Genomic DNA, 21,658 nt, shown 5'->3' with positions numbered 1-21,658 from the left:
TCTTTTTCATAGTTTTGTTTTTCTTCCCTGCGTATTTTCACATATTCATCTCTGAATTTGTTATATATTTGCCACTTACCCATTTTTTTTTCTTTTTTCATCTTTTCCAAGCTTTCTTCTATCTTTCGCGTCACTACATTTTTTTTATACCAGCACTTAATGTATATCCTTTCCTGCTTCTGCTTTGGTATGTATTTATCTATTCCTTCTTTATAAATTTCTTTAAATATATTCCATTTCTCTTCCATCTTTGTTTCTTCATTAAAGAAGTTTTCCCATTTCACTTTATGAAAGAATTTTCTGAGTTTCTCAAAATCCATTTTGTTGTATATTACTTTACCTTTTCTGTGTTTCTCATTTCTTCTCAAATCAGTTTCCTCTTTTAGTTCAAACTCAATATATATGTGGTAACTCCTCCCAATTGGTGTCTTGTATTCCATTTTATCCACAACTTCAGGCTCTGTTGTAAATATTAAGTCCAGTCTCGATGGTTCTTCATTGTTTCTATATCTGGTATTCTCCTTTAGCCACTGAGTCATTGTATATTCAATGGTCATATCCAGTAGTATATTTCCCCAAAAGTCCTCTCCACATTTCACTGTCATCTCTTTCCAACATATTTCTTTTGAGTTAAAGTCACCCATGATTACTATGTTTCCTCCTTTTAGTATTTCATTTTACCTAGTTGTATTTACCTAGTTGTAATATACGGAAGGGGAGCTATGCTCATGGTGACCCATCTTTGTATCTCTCCGCATCAAGTTTTATCTTAAAATCTTGTATAGTGTTTGCACATACTGTTTTGTTGTCTAATTTGTTCCATGTATTTATCGCTCTGTGTGGGAAACTGTTCCTTTTCAAGTTTTTTCTATAACTATCTTTTTTCAGTTTTTTTCCATGTCCTCTCGTTTTACCGTTGTCCCACACTACCAGGTCGTTCCTGTCTAAAACTTCCATTCCTTTCATTATTCTGTAGATAGTCAGCAAATCTCCTCTTTCTCTTCTTTGTTCCAGAGTTGGTAGGTTTAATTTGGATAGTCTTTGCTCATATGTTAGTTCAGCGAGAGTCGGTGCTAGTTTGGTTGTCGCTCTTTGTAATCTTTCTAGTTTCTTAATATTCTTTTTGGTACTGGGTGTCCAAGGTGATGCTGCGTACTCAAGTTTTGCATGCTTTGTGTCTTCCAGCATTTTGAAGGGGTCACCCTCAGTCCATATATTACTGCAAATTTTCTACTTTTCATGTCACTGTTTTCAACCTTTATCATAATCAATTCCACATTATTATCTCCTGTTATCTTTGTCACCTTTAAACCTTTTTTAGTCAAAAACATGACTCCTTCACCCCGTATCTCCTTTCTAATTTTTATCTAGTAATTATATAGACCTTGTCCCACAGTATTAGGTGGTAGTGGACCTTTTAATTTTGTCTCTACAATTCCCATTATATGCAGTTTCTCTTCTTCCAGATAGTCATTTAATTAATTTAATTCTGAAATCATGCCATCTGTGTTAGTGTATGTTATTTTTAAATTTTTCCTTTCATTTTTTTTATTTTTTATTTTTATATATACCATTTTCTCAGCCTTAGGTCCAGTACTCTCTCCCAAGAACTGTTCTTTTCTCTCTCTCTTTTTATTTATTATTTTTTTTTTTTTGCCTCGGTGTCTTTTCCTTCTCTTTTTCCTCATCATTCATTTTTCTTTATCCATACATTTTTTTGTAATTTTCACTTTTTCCCAATTTTGCTGTTTTAGATAGTACTGCTATCATTTGAGATCTTAGTTTAATTTTTAGTGTTTTAATGAATATGTATGCAAATGGTAAGTAGCCAGAGTACTGCAATTTATTTTTAGTTTCCAACAGTTTTGGCCTTTAGTCAACCAAGATTCTTGTTCTTCTATCCAAGAAGGATTTGCATGGACCATGATAACTTTTTCTGCATGAAATTCAGCTCGTCCTTCATTCTCACTACCAAAAACTTTCAGCATTGCTGCATGTCAATGTCTTCAAAAGAATTTCCATTTCAATACTTACAACTGATGATGCCTCAAAAATTCATTGCAATCCCTAGTACAATTCTAAGACTAACATACAATATATCCTACATTTCATTCCATCTATGCTAAAAAATATTACTGATAAAAATTCTAAAAACATTAATTTTAAGTAAAGTGCTCTTTCTTTTATCATTATATCCACACTGACTTTCAAAAGTAAAAGCAAGGGAAGGGACCAATTACACATAACCACATTAGGGAATAGTTTCCTTGCTGCCTATCTTCAAAACCTGTCAGTAGACTCACATCTATATGGAGGTACAACCCTGAGGGCCTAACACTATCTCCAGACTAGCCCCAAGATCTATATCAATTTCAACTGTACTTACTCCACTTTTTCACACAAGCAAAGATGATAATCAGCAACTGCTCTCTTCCCACTACTATTAAATAATGACTTTTGAAAGTCTCACAAACAAGAGTCCATTTCTTATCAGAGATATCTATAGGAGGGTTTTGAGACCACTGGCAGCCACTGTGAGGCTGGAGGTTTCCAGTTAGTCAAACTCTAGAACAATTAAAAGAAGAGTACTGTGCTAAGTTTATCACAAATCTTAATTACTGCACCCTACAGTTGTTGTTGTTGTTGTTGTCGTTCCCTAGACTGTCTGTCCGAGCAGTCCCGTCTCCCCAAGGAAGGCCACAGCCGAAACTGGGTTTTCCCACAAATCCATTATAGAGTGTATGTTGTGTTGTTTGCGTGCATGAATGTGTATAATGCAGTCTTCCATTATGTGTTGTATGGTATGGGGTGAAGTGTTACATCCTGGGCAGCTGTTCACAACACGGTCGTCCAGCCTCTTCTGGTAGCTTAGAAGTGCTGGGTGGTGACCGCATCGCAGTCTGGCCAAGTGGACTCTGTCCTTTCGTGGGAGAGAGGATTCAGAAGGGTGGATATCAGGGGGTCTGGCATGCAGCAGTGTGTTGTCTTTCAGTGTGTTAATGGAGCGGTGAGTGATATGATTATGAATATGTTTCCGGAGGCTGGTATTTGGTGGTTGTGGAGGAAGAGAAGAGAGTATCTGTGCGTAATAAAGGTCTTTGGGTGTAGTTTTAATGTTTCTTGGTGTGTGTGGGTGTTCTGCTATGTAGTGTAGCGGGTGTGATGTGTTTGTGGTGGCTGCAGCAAGTGTTTGTGTGCCTCTCATGTCGAGGTGGTCCTTGACTTTGAGGACTTTTGTTTCATGGTGTAAATGGTCTGTAGGTGATGTATTTGTGCAGCCTGTAATTGTTTTTAGGGCTTTGTTTTGTATGATTTGAAGGGTGTTGTGGTGTGTCTCACTGAGATTAGGAGCCCATGCAGGACTCGCATAATTCATCACTGAGCGTATGCATTGTTTGTATATTGTTATATTAGTTTCTTTGTTTTGTCCAAATGTTGTTCCAGTGATTGACTTAAGTGCGTTAAGTCTAGGTGTGCATTTGTTTTTTATGTTTGTGATGAGTTGTTTGAAAGACATGGATGTATCGTATGTTACACCAAGAATTTTCGGTGTGTTTGTGTGTGGTATTAGAGTGTTGTTGATGTAGAGATGAGGTATGTACTTGTGTTCTTTTGTCCAGTTGGTGAGAAGTGTTGCTGTAGATTTGGTTGGAGCTATTTTGAGTCTGTTTGTGATGAACCATGTGTTGAGTGTGTCAAGGTAAGGCTGGATTATTTCTGCAGCTTTGTCTGTGTTACGATGTGTGCATGTGATTGTTATGTCGTCTGCGTAGGAAGAGATTTGTATTTCTGAGGTGTCTGGCGTGGGTAAGTCATGCATGTATAGATTAAATAATGTGGGGGATAGAACTGAGCCCTGTGGTACTCCGTTCTTAATGTTTCTGATGTGCGATGATTGGCCATTATATGACACATGAGCATTCCTGCCTGCCAGATAATTGGCCAGCCATCTTTTGGTGTTATTGTGCATGTCTGTGTTATATATTTTATTTGTTAGGTTGTGGCGGGGGATAGCATCAAAAGCTTTACTAATGTCCAATGTTATAAGAAGTGTTCTGTGGTGGGGCCTATCTGAATTGATGCCATCTAAAATTCTTTGTGTGAGGTTTGTCAGAAGAGTGTTTGTGGAGTGTAGTGGCCTAAAACCGTGTTGTGAGTCAGCAAGGGGAATATATGGTGTGACAAGTTTAAGTATTAGGCGTTCAATGACTTTAGAGGGGGTGCAGAGAAGTGTGATTGGGCGGTGCGATGTTGGGATTGTTGGGTCTTTGTTCGGTTTTGGAATGGTGATTATTTTACCATGCTTCCAGATGTCGGGTATAGTGTTGTGTGAATAGCTGTAGTTTGCAATGTTTGTGAGTGCATGTATACCTTGTGGTCCAATGTGTTTTAGGTGGATGTTGCTTATGTTATCAGGGCCACAGGCAGATGAGTGCTTGAGATTATGCATTATGAGTTTTGTCTGACTGTCTATGAAGGGTGTATAGTCTGAGTCTGTGGGGAAGTCTTTCTTACGTCGAATGGTGCGTCGGTCGTCAGGGTGAGATGTAAGATGGCTCGTCTGTGCAAAATGACGTATGAGTGCGTTTGCTTGTTGTCTGTTTGAGGGTAGATTATCTGTTGTTGTGATTATTGCTGCGTGAGAGCGTGTAGTGTTAGTGTTGGATAGTGTGATGCTGTTGAGTGTTTTGTACAATTTGCTGGTGTTTGTTTTGTGATCAAGTGTATTGATAAAGTTTTGCCAATTTTGTGTTTTTTGTTCATGTATTTTATTGGCAATCACAGTGTTTAGTGTTTGTATTTGGTCTGCTATGTTTTGAGGGATAGGTGTGGGGGTATCGTGTTTAAGTGTGTCACGTTGTCTGATGAGGCCTTGGATTTCTGGTGTGAAGTTGGGGTTGTGTGATTTTCTGTTGCCTCTAGGGATGTGTCTCTTGTCTGCGTTTTGTATGATTGTATTAAAAGCGTGCACAGCATTGTTTATGTTTGTGATTGGTGTACTGTTAAGTGTTTCAAAATGTTGTTCTGTCTCTTCAGTAAAGGCTTCCCAGTTAGCTCTCTTGTAATTGGTGTAAGTGTGTCTGTGGCCAGCTGGGGTGCATCTTGTTTTGGTGGTGATGATGATTGGAAGGTGGTCAGAGCCAAGGGCTCCGACCACTCTCCATGATGTTGTTGGGGTTAGGCAGGGGGAGCAAAAGGTGATATCAGGAGAGGAGGGAGTGTAGAGGGCTTGGTATGGGATATGTGTATGATTATGTGTGTTGTTCATGATAGTCAATGAGTCGAATTGAGTCTGTATATCAAGCCCTCTGTCTGTGTCAGGGTTGTCGACAAACCAGGCAGACGACTTGGCGTTGAAGTCACCACCCATGATCAGGTTGGGGATTGAGGTTAGTTGGCTGAGTTGAGGTCTGAAGGTGTTTGGAACTGTGGGGGATGATTGGGGGGGAATGTACATGTTAACTATTGCTAGTGTTGAATTGTTGCCTGTGCGGATACGAATGGATTGGGTTTCTGTTGTGTTATCTGTGGTAGGGAGGAGAATTTTGGTTGTGGCACTTGTGTCCACAAAACAGATGGAATGGTGGATCAGGGTGATGAGTCCACCGCCATTGCCGTCAGTCCGGTCTTGTCTGATGGTGGTGTAATTATGAAATGATGGTGTTTTGTGTGAGTGTCTTAATTTTGTTTCTTGTAAAATTGCAATGTGTATGTTGCGTTGTTTAAGAAAGTGTTCAAGTTCATGTTTTTTAGTGTTAATACCGTCAATGTTGTGTTGTAATATGTTGATGTTGTGTGTTTTGTATGTGTTGTATGTTGCCGTTTGGGGTTGAGGTTGGGGTGGTAGTGGGGAAGGTGTAGGATCTGGGTCAGAGGGGGGGAAAGGAGAGATCGGGGACAAAGGAAGGGGAGTACTAATCGGGGATAAGGGCAAAGGGAAATTGGGAGTGGGTAAGGGTGTTGGCTGTGGTTGGGGAGGTGGGATTGGGGTTACTGGAGGGCAGGTAGAACATGTCCAAGTGTTTGTGTATTGGTTTGTGTCAGCAAGTGTTGTACAAGTGAGGTGGGCCCAGTTTTTGCACATATTGCACTGAACTGAGCCCTTTGTCTGTCTGCTCGAAGTAATGGGTTTAGAGCATGTTGGGCATGTGTATTTTGTGGTGGGCCCAGGATTGCTCTCTACATCTCCGGCTAAAAGTAGAAGAAGAGGGGTGATCGCCGGAAAATGACCCCTCAGTGCAGAAAAAACGTAACATTGTGTGTTGGAAAAAAAGGATTGTGGTACTCCCCCAGGTAGGCGTAGCTCCTCCTTGGGGATCGGTGCCATCTGCGTAGAGCTGATGGCCAGGGGTGGTTGCTGCTGATTGGCCCCCAACTCTTGGCGTTGGGGGGTGGTCCCACGACGTAGACGTTGCAGCTCCAGGACCGTAGACGTTGCAGCTACAGTTGTCTACAACCATTTACTTGGGAGTCACCCCCTCCCATTCTCTTCATCAATTATTCCACTCTTTTACTCTGAAGTCTGAATACATTTACTTTTTGCCAAACACACAGTCACTATGCATCTATTTGTCCAGTATATTTCCCATCCATTTTCTTATGATTTCAGCTCTCACACTTTTCACTCATTCCATCCTCTCTTTTTACTTAAACTCTCAATATACCCATTTCATCTTTCTACCCTTACTAGCCTTCAACAGTGTCCTTTAATTCTATCATTTGCTTTAACAATTTTCCATCATCCACAAAAACTGTTCAGTATCTCTTCTTTCATTTTATTTTCCATCCATATATAAATGACCAACTCCACAAATTTTTCTAGTGACTAAGCTTTTGCTTGCAACAATGCTTCATCCCCAACTTCAAATCCTTCTTAAAGACCTTACTATCATTTTTTATTATGCTAATCAAATTACTTTTTGTATATGATCCTATTTACAAAATAATGAATGTACGCTTCCTCAAATAGACCTTTCCTAATTTATTATTCACACTCTTCCTTAGTCTAAATAAACAAATTTCACTTCTTGACACCCATCTTTCTCTCCCAACCCTTTTCAACAACAACTGCCATCCCTGTTCTCTGCCTCACCTTCACACTTCCCACCACAATCTTACTATTCCCCACATTTCTCAACTTTCTCCTCTAACACACACTTTCCATCCGTGGCATCTGAATACACTTTTCGTAATTAAAGCTTACTTTGTAAATACTTATCCTTTAAAGAAACCTCCCATCATTTCTAAATTTCTACTAAGTAGAGTGCCGAGTACAATTTAAACTTTAATGACTGTTCATGAATGGCTTGTAAACAAATGTTTAAGTAAAATGTTTTTCTTAAAGACTTTTGGTTGACAAGGCTCCAATGATCAATTTTAAAATATTGTAGCTTCTTAACACTATATTAAACTTCTAAAAGGTGCTTCTGTTGTTAGGGAAGCACATGGAACAATTATGGCAACAATTATGATGCCCTAAAATCCAAAAGCGGACGCTACTACAGCAGAATTCACCCAAATTTGCCTTTCCAGCAAGAAAAACGTGACGACAATGAAGAACAATATACGGAAAAACTTTCTTTCCGACCTAGTATCTTTGAACTGCTCTACAAAGTTACCAAGGTAAGGATGGTGTACATTTTCAGTGGATAATAACAAATAAAAATATTACATCACCAAAAACAACATATATCATGCTTTCAGGTATATGATCATTGTGAAATGCATCAGTCACCCCAGCAGTTGGTTCATGGCCTCTACTCAATGATTGCACTTACTGAAGCCCAAGGATATGCAATGCTCAATTTTGCATGGATTCTACTACGGATTTATAATGAAGGTCTGTCAATCTCCTGTATTAGGTCTAGGATTTCAGTGTACTTTGTTAGGAAAAGTTTCCAAATTTTCTAAAGTTTTTAACTTCAGAAACTTTTCCTAACAAGTACATTAACCTAACAATTCACTTGCAAATTCACAAGGCATATCAGTCAGTCTGTTGACCTGGTTCTCTCTTGCAGGAGCCCTACAGCCTTCAGGAAACTGACTGTAGTCACCAGTTTATCCCATAAATCAATTAAGAGATTTTGTGATACTGTCTAGACCCTTCATCCAGTGCAGTAGCATACACATCTGACAGCCACTGAGGGAGGTCAAACATGAGGGTTTGAATCCTAGTCATGGTTAGGAAGGGTATGATCCACTCAGAGTAATGATCTCTAATTACCTGAACCAAAATCCTTTTGTCAGGCATCATCTTAGTTCTGAATGAGGGGGTTCATAGTGGATGCATAATTTAGTTTTTGAGTTATTTATATACTTATCCTTTTCTGCTATTCAATTCATGTGCCTGATACAGTTCTCAACATGTTCAGTTTCTAATATATGTTCACTGAAATATTTTGTATGTGGAATGGTAATATGTGTATCAAATGTGAAAAAGTATTTCAGGGTTATTGTCAAGTGGGAAAAATTTACCAATTAATCTGACTACAGACTACTTCTTGGGACCATAGTTGTCTGAGTAAACAACATCAATCTTTTGTGGAGATGTAATCTTCTGTTGTGTCAGCCATAGTTTCAACTTATTCTGTGATGTCCTACCCAAAAGCTTTCTATTCTATTCATAGAGCTAGTCATATCTCATAAAGCTTGACATCTGCAATTGCAAATAAACTTCTATAAGGTAAAATATAAAAGTATAGCGAATCAATTTCAATAATGACATTTATCTTACAATACCAATTCAAATATTTAGATTATTTCAACTCTACTGTAGTTTCCTGGCAACAGAAATCAACTATTGTATCAATGAATATGGTTCTCATCAACAAGCAATTATTTCAGCATAATTATACCCACATATACATATACCAAAGCTTTTTCCCCCTTATAAGGGAGGTAGCCAAATTCAAAGGCATAAATGAACTTCCACCCATTTCATCCCCACATACTCCACTCCCATTCACCACCTCTCCCTCCCTTTTTTCTTGGATCTTCATGAATGACAGGTCATCCTTTCATCTTGCCCACTGCCCTGGGTCAAAAGCAATGCAGAAAGACATAGTACATCCATAGCAAGGCTGCTTCATTTAATCAATGATAACCCCCTCCATCCCCTCAAGCAGAAAAAGAGAGGATGGGGAGGGGGGGGATCCCTTCGGGCTGTGTCAAAATATCATTCACACATACTCCCTCACCCCCCATCCCCCACCTACTCCCTTCCATGCATCACATCATCATCCATACACAACCCTTCTCCATTCACCTCTATCTTCTGTCTTCTCCCTTCCTTCCTCAATAGACCTTCCCTTCTTTCCCAATGCCCCTTTTACCCTATCCATCTATCTCATCCTTGGTTGCCCCCTTATGTTCACTTCTCCCACCTCTGCCTTCCACACCTCTTTTACCAATCTTTCTTCACTCATTATTTCCATGTGTCCAAACCATCCCAATACTCTTTCATCAACTCTATATCCCAACTCACTTTCCACCCCCACTCTCCTCCTCACCTCATTTCTCACTTTATCCAGCCTAGTAAACCCTACCGAACTTCTCAGGCATTTCATCTCACATTTAAACTCTTACTCTCTTTCATATGTTCCATGTTTCTGTCAGCACAATCACCCCTTCATATTACCACAATCTGGAATGGACATCTAGAATGAACACTGGAGTGCAGTGCTTTTTCGATAAGTTGAAGGAAACACTTAGTTGGCATCGTATTGGGATAGGGAAGCTTTGTTTATCAAGTGACCGAAATGATAAAATAGAGTAAATTCACTTACTGGTTAAAATATAAAATGGAGGGTGATGAAGAAGATAGACAAAAATATAGTGAACCAATTAAGAGAAGGATAGATGTAAGCAGGGTTGAATTACTTTTAGGTGTCATCCCAAAAAAGATTTGCAACATGGAAATGCCAAAGAGGAATCAAAGTATGAAAATATAGCATTTTCAGGGTTTGCAAAAGGAAGTGGAATACTATGTAGAGCTATAGATTTGGAAAGGACAAGGTATAAAAATATTCTCTAAGAAATCAGGAGATTAGAACTAATAAATAAAATTATAGACCTGAAAGCTAAATACAGGGCAATGTATGAAGAAGTAAATGAGTTGAAAAAACGAAATGCTAAAACAAACAGGGAGTTTAATTATCTAAAAAAGGAATTAAACATAGTTAAAATTGAGAATGAAAGAATGGAAAATGAAGATACTAATAAAAATAAAGTCAAAATTGAGAATGAAAGAATGAAAAATGAAGATACTAATAAAAATGAGGCTTTGAAAAAAAAAGTGAAAGAATAAATACAAGCGGTGACTGAGAAAGTTGGAGAAACCATAAAAGAGATAGATCTTCAAGAAATAAAAAATCAATGGAGAGTGGAATAAGAAAACTAAAAATAACTTTTAAAGAAATTGTACAACAAATGGAAGAAAATGCAAAATAGTCATTAAAGTAATTAAAGAGAAAGACCACTAGGTCAGAGACACAGTTGATAAAAGTGTATAGTTTATGGTATTAAAGAAAAAGAATGTAACTAGAGGAAAAAGAAATAGCAAAAGAAATTCTGAAAGAGATACAAGAGGCGCAAGAAATTGGAAAAAAAAATAGAGGAAGTGCATAGGATGGGACTGTACTCAAAAAAAAAAAAAAAAAAAAAAAAAAAAAAAAAAAAAAATAGACCACTAAAATTAAACTAAGGTCTCAAATGATAGCAGAGTGGTAGATATCTGGAAGAAATTGAATGAGGAAACAGTGAGTGCAAAAACTATACAAGAATTTAAGATCAAACTGGATGCTGAAACAACCTCACCAGCCAGTCCACCATCACTGTACCTCCCTTTTTTAGACATTCCATATGACAACCATCTAACCCAGGTGCCTTGCCTGCTCTCATAATTTTAAGAATTGCTTTCACCTCATCTTTTCTTATTTCTCCTCCATTTTCTTCACTCATCACTGTCATTTTCTTAGTGCTTCTCACTGCAACTACATTTCCCTCCCTATCCTTCACATTTAGCAACTCCCTAAAATACTCATCCATCTTCCTCTTCCTGCCATCTCTTCCATTATCATCTCTCCATTTGCATCATTTACCTTTTCCTCTCAACTTGATTTACCTCCTCCCTTAATTTCTTTCCAATATATATATATATATATATATATATATACATATATATATGTATACATATATACATATATACATATATATATATATATATATACAGTATATATATATATGTATATGTATATATATATATATGTATATATATATGTTTGCATGTATATATATATATATATATATATATATATATATGTATGTATGTGTATATATATATATATACATATATATATACATATATATATACATATATATATATATACATATATATATATATATACATATATATATATACAGTGGCCGCGAAAAGTTTGGGCGCAAAATTATAGGCAGCCAAACTTTCCGCTAAACTCAAAACATGCAAAAAATACAACTTTCCGCCCAAACTTTTCGCTATTTTTCAATGCTAGCGTTTGTACCCGTATTTAGCCGAGACAATACGCACTACTTGGCAACTCTGTTTAGGCGCACTCGATGTCACATGGAGTCAGTTTCTAAACATCTCTCACGGGGAGTAGTCTTTTTTTTGCGGTGGTCTCTGTTTTTGTGCCTTGATATCTCCGTAATGGGAAGTGGTAAAGAGTTGGAAAGAGACACAGTTGTTACAATCATAACCCTCTATAAGGAGGGTTATAAGTGTAAAGATATTGCTACTCGTGTGGGAATTGGAGTGCGTCAAGTGCAAAAGTGGACCAAGAAATTTCGAGACGGAGGAAGTGACATCATTCCTACTCCAAAGCATCGCTCTGGTCGGCCAAGGAAGATATCAAATCGTACTTCTACGGTTATTAGGAGGCAGTTAGATAAAGATCCAACGCTCACAGCTCAAAAACTGAAAGAAAATAACCCTGCACTGCTGCATGATGTGTCTGTAAGATGTATTTCTGATCATTTAGCCAAAGATTTACAATACCGTAGTCGCTGTGTTAAAGTTCTTCCCCTCCTAAGTGCAAAAAACATACGTGATCGCATAGCATTTTGCAAGAAATATAAGGACTGGTTCTTAGAAGACTGGGAACAAGTATTGTGGAGTGATGAGTCAACGTTTGTGGTGTCGTCGGGCTGCAGGTCGAAGCGTGTGAGGCGCCCCTGGGGGTCTGACCCTAATGACCCTCGCTATACAGCTAAAGTGGTGAAACATGCTGCAAGTGTTATGGTGTGGGGATGCTTTGCATTTGGTGGAGTTGGCAATTTAGTGTTTCTTGCACAAAATGAGAGTGTAAATCAGCACACTTATTTCGAGTTATTGTGTGATAACCTGCCTGAAAGTTTTGAAAAGTGCAATGCTAGTTGGTTTATGCAGGACGGAGCTCCTGCTCACACAGCTCGGTCTGTTACCCAATGGTTAGAAGACTGTGGTGTTGATTACTTCAAAAAATGGCCTGGAAATTATCCAGACCTAAATCCCATTGAGCACGTATGGCATATAATTAAAAAACAGCTTCAAGATCGTGACGTCTCCACTGTAGCTAAGCTAAAAACAGAAATACAGGATATTTGGGATAATATTATTCCTCAACACGTACAAAACCTGGCAAGATGCATCCCGGCACGTTTGGAGAAGGTCATAAAGCTTAAAGGAAAATTGCTTGGTAAATAAGATATGTAATAAGCCATTTATAGGTCTTTAAATGATTATTTAAATGTCACAAGTGTTTATATTTGTGTCTCATTAATTACGCGGCCAAACTTTTCGCGGCCACTGTATATATATATATATATATATATATATATATATATATATATATATATATATATATATATATATATATATATATATATATTTTTTTTTCTTCAAATTTTTCTGTCATATCCTTACCCCATTTCACATCTGCTCTCCTCTTAGCCTCTTTTATCTAATGCTTTACTTCTCTTTTCTTTGTATCTCTCCTATGATTCTCTCATCCTATTTTACAATCAAACTGTGAATGCTCATTTTTTTCTCTTCTACAACCTGGCTGAGCGGGTTAGGGCATAGTTACTTGCGGCGAAGGTCGAGGGGATGGCGGTTCGAATCCTGCCACTAGCTAAGTTGAACCAAGGGCATGGTTCATTAAATTCCACGCTACAAAGCCCTCTGTGAGGGGCACCGTCCTAGTCTTCCGATAGGGGGGAGTTTGTGACGTTAAACCATATCATCATCATCACAACCTTCTTTGCTTCATCATTCCACCACTCACTACCCTTCCATTTCCTCCCATCCTCCTTGTTTCACACACCATCTTTGCACACCTTGTGACTCTCTCCTTGAAACATCCCCATTCCTCCACTCCTAGTTCTACTCTATCCTTCACTCCCTTCCACTCCCACTCTTCTTTCAGCTTCTTATACTTCCTTTTCTTTCTCATTTAAGCAGTTCAGTCTAAGTACCTCCATACCTTCTGTTCTTTTCCTCTTTCTTCATCTATCCTCCACTTTCAACATTCCAAAAGTGATCTGATATTCCCTCACTCTCTCCCCTAAGAACATGTACATCCAAAATTCTTCCTACTCTTCTCCTGGTTACCACTGTATAGTCCATTAAAGTCCTATCTACCACCCTTCCATCCACCACCCTCTTCCCTGTGTACTTATGCTTGACTTTCCTCCTAAACACTGTTTGCTATAATCAACTCTCTAGATATTGCTCCATCAGTAACTCTCCACTACAACTTTTTTCCTGGAACTCCACACTTCCCAACCATTCCATCAATTGGATCATCTCCTATCCTAGCATCTCCTAATACAACTACATTGACATTTCTCCCTAAACCCTCTGTACACATCTAAATCTCTCCAAAAAGCCTCCCTCTCCTTTCCACTTTTCTCACTACCAGGCCCATATGCACTTACAAAGACCCACATCTCCCTTCCCAGTTTCACCTTCATCCACATTAACATTGAAGAAACCTCCTTCCACTCCACATGCTTACCTGTCTCTTCACTTACTGCTATAACCACCCCTTCACTCCTGACACCCTCCTAACTACACTCCCAGACTCAAACTCACCTCTTCCTTTCAACTTAGTTTCACTCAATGCCAACACATCCATCTTTCTTCCCTTTTATTCTCATCTGTACCACATCCACACACATTGAGAGACCCAAACGTTAGGGTTCTGGTTGGAAAACTCCCCCTAGACCCTGTTATACTTTTTTTTTTTTTTTACTTTTCTTTTCTTTTTAAGTAATGTCCCCTTTGGGGCTACAGAGAGTAGAATGCCTAGTCCTATCCCTGTCCATTTTGTTGTTGTCTTTTATGACTCAAGTGGGAACACTTGGTGGTAATATTCTTTCTCCCCTACTGATCTGGTGAAAAAGGAAATATATATTCAGAGAAGTGGTATAGGACATTATTAAAAGTGGGGGACAGCATAACAGAGGGACAGTCGCACTATAGTATAATAGCATCATTTCTCTATGAATAGAGATTTCCTCTCTCACAGACAAAATGATGTGTGGCTCTGGTCTGTAGGGGCTCCCCATATAGACCCAGACAGGGTATGAATGCCAATCCTAACCTTTAGCAAATGTGTACTACTTGGCTGAACAGGGCGCCACCTCTGGAGCTGACCAACCGGAAGTGATTTGAACCCCAAGTCAGGATTTGGTACTATGAAGAGCATACAGTCTACTCCAAGGTTCAACCTAGTCCATGTATGCCTCATGATCATGATCAGATTTAACTTTTTTCCTTATTTACCTGCATGTAATACTGTATTACACATAAAATTTATGTATTTCAGGTAATTTTACAATGGAGCAACAACTATCAAAGGATCTCTACCTAAAGTATTCACAAGATATTCTCCAAGAATCCAAGACTACAATTACAAAGCTAGAAAACAGTTTTATGCGATGTGATCCTCCCAAACATGCTGAAGGTGAAACCTATATTCAAGTAACTGAGCTTTTGCAAGGATATATTGAGAATGAAGTGGATATGAATGAAGGAGGTTCTTGTCAAAATAAATGTAGTTTCTACGAACATACTAAGTCATATGGATGTTACCGAGGTGATGTACAGTACTGTGGACAACAACCTTCATGTGAAGGAAATATTCACGAGTGCAGTTTCATTGACTCAGATTTCTGGGTTTGCCCATCAGTCTCGAGAGAGAGGAGATATGATTGGGTCAAATATGAGAATCAGGTTGTTTTGGGAAGAACTAATGATTGCAAGAATAAGAAAACAAAGGTAGACTCCTGGTGGAGGTGGTTTGTGCACTGTTCTTACTGCTTCTGCCTCTGTGATGGTAATTCTTCACCTAACACAGACAGATACTTCAGTCTTCTTCCAGTTATTAGTAACACCAAAGAAAATAGGGTAAGGAGCTGCTTTGCATTTAAATATTTGAAACACTCAAGTTTGGTTTTTTATTAAATAAACCATGTATTCCAATACAATTTCACTTCATTTTATTAGGTAGTAACTGGGATAAAATTTACCAAATACAACCGAGTTATACACATGCAAATCCAAGAAGGACAAACTATGCCACAAGGTCAAGTCAACAGCTCTACTCTCCAATGGTCGCCAGTGAAACCTATCAGTATAATCAGGTAAGAGCAAAACATCCAAATAATACTGATACTTCCAAGTACCTTCTTTATTCATATATAACCTATAGAATTACATGAAAATAAAACATTCTGTAATACCATACAAGTTCCACATCTTAACAATTACCCATTGAGTCTAAACCTAACACATAAAAGCATTCTCCATTGCTGCTAATCACACCCAAGACATACATACATACATATAACAAAGGCTTTTTCCCCCTTATAAGAGAGGTAGCCAAAAAACAAAGGCATAAAAACCACTCCCACCCATTCCATCCCTATCACACTCCACTCCCCTCCACCCAAGACAACACCACAACACCACAAATGTAAGAATAATAAGAAGGTGACTCACATTACACAAAAGACAAAGCACACCCTCTTTTACTGACCTAATACAGTGCTGTGTCTATAAAGGGAACAAAAATGTAAAGTAACAGGAAGTCTTACATTGAACATGACAGTGCAGTTTTGACAATCAATTGTTGTCAAAGTTGGAGCTGCCCAATATTTTAACGCTTCTATGTATAAGGTTGTACAAATCCTTACAAGGGAGGTAAGAACATAAGAATGAAGAAGACTGCAAAAGACCATAAGGCCTACACTAGGCAGTTCCATGTCCATTACTAAATGTTGTCCCCATCCATAAAGTTGTCTAACCATTTCTTAAAAAACAATAGTTGGAGCACTCAATGTATGGTTACTAAGTCTATTCCATTTGTGAACCACCCTATTAATAAACCAGTTCTTGCCTATTTCCTTCTTAAATCTAAATGTGCCCAATTTAAATCCATTACTGCATGTCCTGCCCTGTTGTCTTGATATGTTAAAGCCTTTGATCAACTTGAATATCTCTATTAAATCACCCTGCAATCTGCATCTTTTCCAGATTTATAGTCGGGACTCACTAGAACTCCCAAGTCTCTCTTGCACTCAGTTTTTCTAAAAATGTGTTATCTAAGCTATACCTGCTTTCAGGGTTGTGTAGTCCTATATTTAACATGCAGCACTTTGAGATATTAAAGTTTATTTGCCATTTCACCTACCATGTGAACAATTTGGTAAGAGCTTGGAGAATCTCAGCATCTTCTCCTGACCTATTTAGGTGTCCTAATTGTGTCATCCATAAGCTTACTAACATCACTATTAACCTCATTGTCCAAGTCATTTATATACATAATGAACAATAAGGGATCCAAAACTGAGCCCAGGGGAACTCCACTATAAACAATCCCCATTTAGATTTTACATCATTTATGGTGACCTGCTGTTTTCTGTCACTGATCCAACCTCTAATCCATTCAAACATTTTTCCCCCTATGCCATGGGCTTTGACTTTATTTAATCTTTGGTGTGGCACCTTGTCGAATGCTTTGCTAAAGTCAAGATGGATAACATCATAAGTATCATTATTTGATACCTAGTATACTTTAGTGTAAAAAGATAGAAGATTAGTCGCACATAACTTACCCATGGAAAACCATGCTGTGAGTCACAGATCAAATTATATCTCTCAATGTGATCTCTGATTCTATTAGCTATTATTGATTCAAGTATTTTACCTATAACTGATGTCAAACTGATTGTCCTGTAGTTGCACATAGATGATTTATCTCCATTTTTGAAAACAGGAATAGATTTTAAATTTACTCTCTTTAAGCACTCGGAAAAATTTCATCTGGAAACTGGGATTTTGTAGCTTTAATCTTTCAATCTGTTTGACTACTACCTTACTAATGCTGATATTAGTCTACTTTCTTCATCCCCACTGAAAATTGGATCGCAGTTAGGTACTATATATAACCTCTTTGTAAACCTGAGAGAAAATATGTATTAAACGCCTCACTCATTTTCTCCTCTGATTCTACCATGACATCTGTTGTTTTTAATTGGGCCTATCCTTTCCTTATTTTTATTACTGTAGAGATGAAAGCCCTTTGGGTTGGATCTCGCTTGTCTGGCAACCTTAATTTCATAGTTATGTTTTGTTGTGTGCATATTCTTTTTAACCAGTCTAGCCATATCATTTTATTTAGGTCTAAGGTGTGTTTTCCCATTTTTTATTCTGGTGTAAAGTCCTCTTTTTATTCCAATCTCACTTTTCAGCCTGTCCATCATCCATTTGGGAGTACAGTATTACTAATTTTCCAAATTGACTTGAGGGGAATAGATTTATTTTGTGCATTTAGAATTAAAGCTGTTAGATTACTGTATATTTCATCCAGATTGCTGACCAGGCTGTCGACCTTGCGCTTTTAAGTGACCTGACCCAAGGTACACACATTACCCTCCATGACCTGACACCTGACTGTACTAATGACATCCAGGGTGACTGTGTATCTTACCCCATCACAGCCCCCTGGGTCAGTCTTGTAAGTGACCAATTGTCCTAAATACTTTCTCATCTTATCAAAATTGGCTCACCTGAAGTCAGGTACTAGAGTGTTATTTGTACTATTAACCACTTCACTCCGGGCCAAAATCTCGCAGGCAGCATTAGCTGCCAGACGTACGATGTTGCGTCATAATACTCGCATCATAAAAAATAGTCACCATTTATATTGATCGTTCTCTCTTTCACGCATGAATTTTTATAACCATAGAAAATGTGATGAAGCCAGTTTAGAGTATGTCAGTTACGCCAGGAAAACTACAATAAATATAATCAAGACACCGATATGGCAGCCTCGCGTATCCACTTGCTCCTCATGCCGCCTAGGTAGGCGGCACCGTATGGAAGAGGTTAATTCCTCCCATGTAATATTAAATCATATTTCTTGATGATTGCTAGAGCCTAGACTATCTCCCAAAGTCAAGAGAACCCACTCCCACCCATTTCATCCCCACATACTCCACTCCCTTTCACCACCCCTCCCTCCCTCTTTTCTTGGCTCCTCCTGGATGACAGGTCATCCTTGTATTTTGTCCACTGCCCTGGGTCAGAAGCAATGCACCAAGACAGCACATCCACAGCAAGGCCACTTCATCCAATCGGCAACCCCCCTCTGTCCCCTCATGCAGGAATTTATATAGAAATTTTAAATACCATTCCTTCATTAATTTTCTGTATATAAGATTAATAAATTATTCTCTGTGCAGTACTGAATACCATGAAGGTGAGCACTATAAGAAACTCTCCTATGAAGAACGAGGCATTGACCTGGATCGACTTGTTGCTCCATCTAATCATGTTATCACAGGTGTTCGTTTCCAAATGCTGGGATCTCATCTCAACCTTGAGGTATTTATCCTTCATGTATGATGCTTCTATTAAAACAATGTTATTGTCAACCCTTAGTATTAATTCAAAGAATATAAATTCGCATGTATAGACCAATGGCCTCTTCCCTTTAACAAGTGGGGGTGGCCCAGTCAAAGCATGCTTTCAAGTATTTTAAGATATTAACCAAATATTAATTAAAATATTAATGCATAGAACAGTTCAACATTGAAATAACCCCAGATCTATTATCTTTCAAATAATTTTCTTTAAATGTACAATCTATAAAAATATGAATTTCATTAAGCTATCATGACTTTTTAAGAAAAATTTTTTTTATATATGAAACTTGTTTCACATGTGTGCCAATCTGACTTACATTTGTTACATTAAATTACTCAGGTGCAGATAACTCCAGTGGACTTTAGTACTGGAGAATTAAATCCTTACAAGAGTTATTGGATTAACAATCACAACACTCCTGTAATGGCAGTTAATCCACGTAAATGCCTAAAGCTCTACGACCCTGATGTACCAACATTGTCTCCTGCAAAGTCTATTATAGACAGTCAACCGGACTCATACATTCAATTCCAGCCTACATCAAGAGATATGGACCTTTCTCAATTAACTGTCCCATTTTTGGATGCTCAAAATGTTGCTCCAACCCCTGCCTACTGGCTATCTGGCCTTGAACTCTATCATAAGGGGCACAAAGGATATGGTGGTTTCCTTGGTTTCAAGGTCTTTACTTACAATGTTACTCTTCACTATGAAGAGCCAAATTCAAAACCATACTTGTAAAATCATCAATACCATCATGTGACAGATGAGAAAAAATCTGAATCTATCATCCAAATGATAATTTTTAAAAGGGAAGAATTATAAGCAGAGGGGTGGTCACCAATTAAATGAAGTGGCCTTACTGTGGATGTGCTGTGTCTTGCTGGATTGCTTCTAACCCAGGGCAGTGGGCAAGATGAAGGGCTGACCCGTCATCCAGGAGGAGCCAAGAAATGGGGGAGGGAGGGGTGGATGGGAGTGGAATGGGTGGGAGTGGAATCATGCTTTTTGACTTTGGCTACCTCCCTGGTAAGGGGGAAACAGCCCTTGGTATATGTAAGAATTATAAGAATACTGAACCTGATGTACTTAAAGTTATTGGAATAAATTACTTTAGTAATAGTAGTTGTAGCATTTATAGTAGTGGTAGTACCAGTGGTGGTGGTAATAATAAAAATACTGTATTAGCCAGCATACAGGACAATTCAAATTTCATTTTGGTCCATCTTACTGGACTTTTGCAATCTTCAGGTAACTGGCTCTGGCCACCAGTTTCTTCTAGAGATCCAGTAACAAATGAAAACAGGCTCAGTCATCACTAGATTATGATCCCCTAAAGTACAATTTCAGTGGCTCAGGAACTCCAGAATAATACCACCCAGAGAGGGGTCAACATCGAATTCCTGCAAGTAGTGGCCCTGCAAGATGAACATCAGAGAATCCTCTCCATGCTGCTTTTCCTCAAAACTTGTCAACAAGCTCACATTATGAAAGACTGGATTGTACACAATCATGCATGCCAACAACACAATACTCTACTGGGGATTTGTGGGAAAACCCCATTCAAGCCATGGTGTTCCTCAGAGAGATGGGACTGCTCAGCCAGACAGTCCAGGGAACAACAACAACAACAAAGCAACCAACAACAACAACTCTATCTGGATGTATGGCCTTGAGGGTCTGACCCTGTTGTCAGACTGGGCCCAACATCTCTCAATTTTATATTCACTTCTTTTTTTCAGAACACAACAAGCAACTGCTCCTTACTATTATATACTGGTGACAAGTCATATATTAATATAATAAAGTCTTTGATCCAACATTTTTTTTTGACAGATCTATGGTATGGGTTAATGACCACTGCCAGTTGCTGTGGGGTTCCAGGTTTCCAATAGGTAAAACTCAAGGCAACAGTTATCAATTATTACCCTTACAGTATACAGTGACCCCAAAAAAATGGGCCCTAACTTTTGATAGGCCTCATTTCTTAATTTTCTGCAAGAATTTAATGAAACTTTGATGATAACTAGTTTATTGTGTTTAAAACATCATATCAAAACATGAGTCTGTGGACTTTTCTTCTTTATTCTAGAGCATGTGTTTGAGGTGCTCAGATGAGAGGAAGGGTGGGAGGGGTGTGGAGTGTATTTAGGGATGAAATGGGTGGGAGTGTTTTTATGCCTTTCCCTTTTTGGCTACCTCCCTTGGAAGGGGGGAAAAGCCTTGGTATATGTATGTATGTATGTATGTGTTTGAGATGACCTTCATTTAGCTCTGTGCATTTCTTGAGGTACAGCACAAAGTTGTCCATGATGTCCTTACAAAGCAACCAAAGAATGGCTCTGATCTCCTCCCTGATGGTTTCCTTAAGTTCCATGATGGTCATGGGTCTCCCTGCATACATTGTCTTTAAGGTAACCCCAGAGAAAGAAATCCGGGGAGTTAAAGTCTGGGCTGAGATGCCCACTCAAAAACAGTCTTGAGACTGATCACACAGCCACCAAAGTTCTCTTTCAGCCAATCTCGAGACAGGTTTGAGGTGTGAGAGCTTGTTCCAATTTGCTGGAACCAGAACTTCCCCATAAATGATGGGTACAGGGTTCTGCAGCTTAGTCTTGAAGGTTTTGAGGACCTCAACATACCACTCCTTGGTGACTGTCACTGTCAGGCCAGATTCCTCATTGAAGAATGGTCTGATGATGCCTT

At 38.5% G+C, this 21,658-nt stretch overlaps 1 protein-coding gene across 2 annotated transcripts in view; it reads left to right on the top strand.

Moving 5' to 3' along the window:
• The window catches only part of LOC143026977 (uncharacterized), an 86,815-nt gene extending 66,741 nt beyond the window's left edge, over window positions 1-20,074 (top strand). The window contains exons 7-12 of one of the 2 annotated variants that reach the window (XM_076187776.1): window positions 7,534-7,623; window positions 7,705-7,840; window positions 14,850-15,430; window positions 15,530-15,666; window positions 18,769-18,910; window positions 19,292-20,074. In XM_076187776.1, coding sequence (XP_076043891.1) covers window positions 7,534-7,623; window positions 7,705-7,840; window positions 14,850-15,430; window positions 15,530-15,666; window positions 18,769-18,910; window positions 19,292-19,693 — 1,488 coding nt within the window. In that variant the 3' untranslated portion in view covers window positions 19,694-20,074. Of the gene's footprint in view, window positions 1-7,437; window positions 7,624-7,704; window positions 7,841-14,849; window positions 15,431-15,529; window positions 15,667-18,768; window positions 18,911-19,291 lie in introns of both variants that reach the window. The other variant, XM_076187775.1, reaches the window with a different exon arrangement.
• Window positions 20,075-21,658: the final 1,584 nt, after the last annotated feature.

The sequence above is a fragment of the Oratosquilla oratoria genome, chromosome 7 (genome assembly GCF_046742065.1).
Source record: "Oratosquilla oratoria isolate Oo_2021 chromosome 7, ASM4674206v1, whole genome shotgun sequence".
NCBI classification, from domain to species: Eukaryota; Metazoa; Arthropoda; class Malacostraca; order Stomatopoda; family Squillidae; genus Oratosquilla; species Oratosquilla oratoria.
Note: the sequence above shows the minus strand (reverse complement) of the source record. Positions and strands in the feature narration are given on the sequence as shown.